The 4,497-nt window shown below is 30.6% G+C and overlaps 1 protein-coding gene across 2 annotated transcripts in view; it reads left to right on the forward strand.

The window, feature by feature from the left end:
- Nucleotides 1-3,171, forward strand: part of Ccser1 (coiled-coil serine rich protein 1) — a 610,743-nt gene extending 607,572 nt beyond the window's left edge. For both annotated transcript variants that reach the window (XM_023705372.1, XM_023705373.1), the window contains exon 9: nt 1,975-3,171. In XM_023705372.1, the coding sequence (XP_023561140.1) occupies nt 1,975-2,034 (60 nt within the window). In that variant the 3' untranslated portion in view covers nt 2,035-3,171. The remainder of the gene's footprint in view (nt 1-1,974) is intronic.
- The last annotated feature ends 1,326 nt before the right edge of the window (nt 3,172-4,497 follow it).

Raw genomic sequence — 4,497 nt, forward strand, 5'->3', positions numbered from 1 at the left:
TCATTATTATGCTTTATAGCTCAGGAATGTACATTCATAACTGATTTTCTTAATGTATGAAAACCTTGGAGTGACAAATAAAGAGGAATTCAAGTTTTCACATTATTGTCTTTATGAAGTAATCAGTGAAAGCCATTGGTTGTCATCAGTTAAGGTCTAAGATTTGCCTAGCATACTCCTGTGTTCTCTGAGCTAAATATTACTCAGAAAAGGAGAGATCATTTTGTCCTTTTTACATAGCAAGTTGTAGAATAACATGAATTTTATGGAAAGAGAAATGGTAATGTTATATATTTTAATGACTATTTGTCTCTTGAACATATTCAACCTATTAGGGCATTTTCCCTTCATTTGCTAGGTCTTTTATAGAATACTAAAAGATGGGTCTGGGTTAGAATTTTTTTGAAGACAGGAATATTAGGAATCTTGGATTACATAGGAAATCAGCTCTCCATTTTTTTCTAAAATACCTAAAATATAACATAGTCCATCTCCATTTTCATTTGTTTCACAAGGCATCTCCTTAATGTTTAGGTCTCTCTTGATGGCCTAGCAGATAGTAAGTGTTTGTTTGATGTTTAAATTAAAACCTGTGTGGTTGGCACATATACATCTTGCTCTGTGTATAATGTATAGTTGTAGCACCGAGTTTCTTTTTTATCACAGATAATATCTTTATAGTCATTGAAAAAGTTTGTATTCTAAGCACTGACACAGAAGCAAAAGCGAACCATGGAATTTTACACTTCATAAGTCTTATAGTATAGTTGAGTGAAAACAATCAATTAGAAAACAAAGAAAGAATCTAGAGAACTGTCCATGTTAATAAACACATTGAAGACAGTCAGCAGAAAGAGGCAACGAAGAGCAACCAGAGGAAGGGAAGGGGGGTGTGCCTAGGAAAGAGTTCAAGAAGTACTGTCATAGGTCAGCTGTTCACAGCACTGCAACAGGGATCTAAGCTGGGAAAATCATGCTGTCAGAACAGCTGCCTGCCAGTACTTCCTGTTGCTGCAGGGCTTCTTTACATTTGGTTTAGTCTTGTCTTATTCCTTGTTGATTATACACACAAAAAGTGTACATAAAGGCACAGTTTATATCATTTTGTTCTCTGTGTCTCTCTGTCAGATGCTTACATACAGAATAACTCAGTAAGATCCATAGGATAAAATCTTCTTTGCTCTAGCCAGCATCCATAACTGTTAAAATTTTACCCTTCTTATCTGACTTACCATCTTCTTAGAGTTACCAGTTCAGTATGTTGTTATCAGATTACTCTACTGATACATTTATGGCCTATATTTATATTAACATATAATCTATTGTCTTGTAGTACTGCGTATTCATTTATATCTCTAAATTCTATGTTCCTGGGCAACATATTCTGTAATTCTTAGAAATTAAAATTTTTATACCTGTCATATTTACAGAATGGAGTTGCTTTTTGAAAGGGTGAAATGAATAATGGAAATGGTGAAAGTTGCCATAATGTTTAGAGAATTGAAGATTGCAATTTGTACATAATAGTAAACATTTTGTTGGAACTTTTTGATTAGGACTTAAGATGAGCACTGTGACATAGAAAAATACAAAGAATCATGGTTAAATTTTCTTGATAATTATTTAATTGCGGATAGTGTTTTACTTCAGGAATGCATAAAGAATTAGGTAAAGTTGTTATGTTTGTACTCATATATATTGCCAATGAAATAATTCGATTATTATAATCAATCTTCTCTTTTTTCATCTCATGATTTGTAGTGAAGTCTACTTAATTGGAATTTGGTAGCTTTTAAGAAATGCTAATGTAAATAGTCTCTATATTTAATAACATTTTAGACTTAGAAAATCATAAAAAATATGATTTTGTGTTTGTGTTTTTATTTCAGTGTTAAACATTTTAAAACTTCATTTAAATTTTCATTTCATTTTATTAATTTGTCATTCATTTCTTTTTGTTTTCTTCTTTTCAAGGCCCTGTGGAATCCTACATGCACTGAACGTTTATTTAAACCAGTCCATTTTTCAACATAAGTCCTATCATTATTTGAACATAAGAAATGAATCACTAGTCTATGACTTGTTAAATATTGAGTATAATTAATTTTCCATCATTCTATATATTAACTATTTCTCAGTCAATGTAATACAAAAATGTTTGCATTCCAAATACTCTACATTTCTGCGTTTGTGGACAATTACACAAAATGTTCATGAATTAAGATTTAGTTAACTCTGTCTGCTTTATTCTTATTGCATTTTTAAACAAAAGTACACTTTTATTTAAAATAACCTGTAAATGCAAATATTCTAAAATGTAATATTCCACTTGGCAGTAATACTGTTTGTTTAGCCTGTTCATCCACCTCACTTGTCTGTCTGATGACCGTCTTCATTTTATTGCATATTCTTTGCACAATAGGTTTAAAAATAATGCCTTTGCTTCTTTAGTTTGAGAGAGTTCCTACTGAAGAATTAGCTAATCTGTAACCTTTTCCCTTTTTATTAAGACCAAAACAAGAAAACAGTGTTTTTAAATGTAATACATAATGAAGTCTTACTGTAGCTACAGAATGTCATAAACTGTGTATCAAGAGTTGCTGAAAGTTCACTGTCAACGTTATACTGAAGGAAGTTTCTTGACTGTGATCTCAAAGGAGGCTTGTACCCTAGACTTGACATTGCCCCTTGATTTCTCTGTGGCCCCTATTTATTGCCTTTTTACAATATACCTCACATGAATTGTCAAATGCTCAGGTGGCTACACGGCATGCCTGAATGTTGTAGTTTATTGTGAGGATAACTGACAGGATTATTAATTAGCCTAAAAAATGGGTCTAGGTTGTGAGCAGGTGCCCAGTAGTAGAACCATCTATCTAAGAAAGGAAAGCAAGAGTTGCTGAGTATTCTCTACAAACATGCAATGAGGTATTCATGGGTGATGGTGGTAATGTCTGAATCTATTACAAAATTGATTAAATTATTTGTGTGATTATATAGCATACAATATGAATAATTAGATGCCTGGTATGAACCATGGTATTAAATAAAACTGCAAATATATTTATTTACACAAAATATTGTTTGTTTCCTTTCAATTTGACCCCTTGAGGCACCCATTCAGAATCCAGGACTTTAAAAAAAAAATTGTTTCTCTAACAGTTTTCTAGAGTTTACTCTTTTGTCTCATTTTTCTGGTTTTATTTTATATTTTGAATACTTAAATGAAGATAATGCAACACTGTGCTCTTTAGGAAAACATTTCCATTACAAATTTTATCCATTTGAATGGTTAATATTATTTTAAGAGAATACAAAGATATTTTGCCTGCACTGCAAGGACAAAAAAGGTGCAGGTGGAGTATGTTCACAAAGACAAATACTTTTTTCCCTCTAAAACAATGTGGCTGAAACTCAGTGCAAGCAACACAAGCCAGCTATCTCAAAGATACAATTTCAGAATTGCTTTTTTAATACCAGCAAACTATTTCAATACTACTTCTTCCCTCTGTTTCTCTGCTTGTCTCTTCTAGAACAAATGCTGAATGTACATAAGTGAATATGTTTACAGATCAACAATTTTATTTCAAATGAAAATATTATCAGTTTTTCTAACAATGTTTTATGTGCAATTTGTCCATTTAAGTATTACATCACTGTTCTGCATGTATTTAAGTACATTAAACATTAATAAAATATTGATGCAAATGTTCTTATTGTTCATAGAAAAATCTATAAAAATTGTAATTATTGTGATACATTCTATGATGAACCAAAGCAAAGGTTGATTATTGCTTTCTGAAGGAGACTTCAGAGGGTTGTGGGTGAAGCATCATCAGTTTTTATTGACAAAAGGAAATGTTGTGCTTTATTTTTATCCCAGTATGTTCATCTGAAATAGTTTCATTGTCAACAGCTCAAGAAATAAAGTTCAACTAACATGATTTTGCAAGTAATGAAGCTAGAATTTGAGGTCTGCTGAAGTCCGTAATTTTTATTAGGTGTTGTGATTTAAAGTTAAGGTTAGTTTTGCTATGCATTTACAGAATGCTGTATAAAGTATACATTGACTATAGATGAAATGTGTAGAAAATTGTATGATAGACTAATAAAAAATGAGTTTATTGAAATATTTTTCAGGAACTGGGAAAATTGAAATAATGAATATTATCATTGTGAATGCTACTTACTATGGCTAAGTATAATTTATGATATATCTGGTAGGAAATTGTAATAATGAGAATTGTTTTTTCTACTACAGAGAAATTCATTGTTTCTAATAATATTAGCAATGAACTTTATCAATAAGTTAAATCTTTTTGGAAATTTTTCATGTGCTAAAATATATTCATGTTAAATATTATCATATTTGAAAATGTAGATACTTCAAATTCTCAGATTTATGCCATCTACCTATATTTTCAAGGATTTTTAAATGAAAACTAAAATAATGTTAGTTTATACATATGATTTTATTATGGCATATAAAATCTTCCT

The sequence above is a fragment of the Octodon degus genome, unplaced genomic scaffold (assembly GCF_000260255.1).
Source record: "Octodon degus isolate 3935 unplaced genomic scaffold, OctDeg1.0 scaffold00218, whole genome shotgun sequence".
Taxonomy (NCBI): Eukaryota; Metazoa; Chordata; class Mammalia; order Rodentia; family Octodontidae; genus Octodon; species Octodon degus.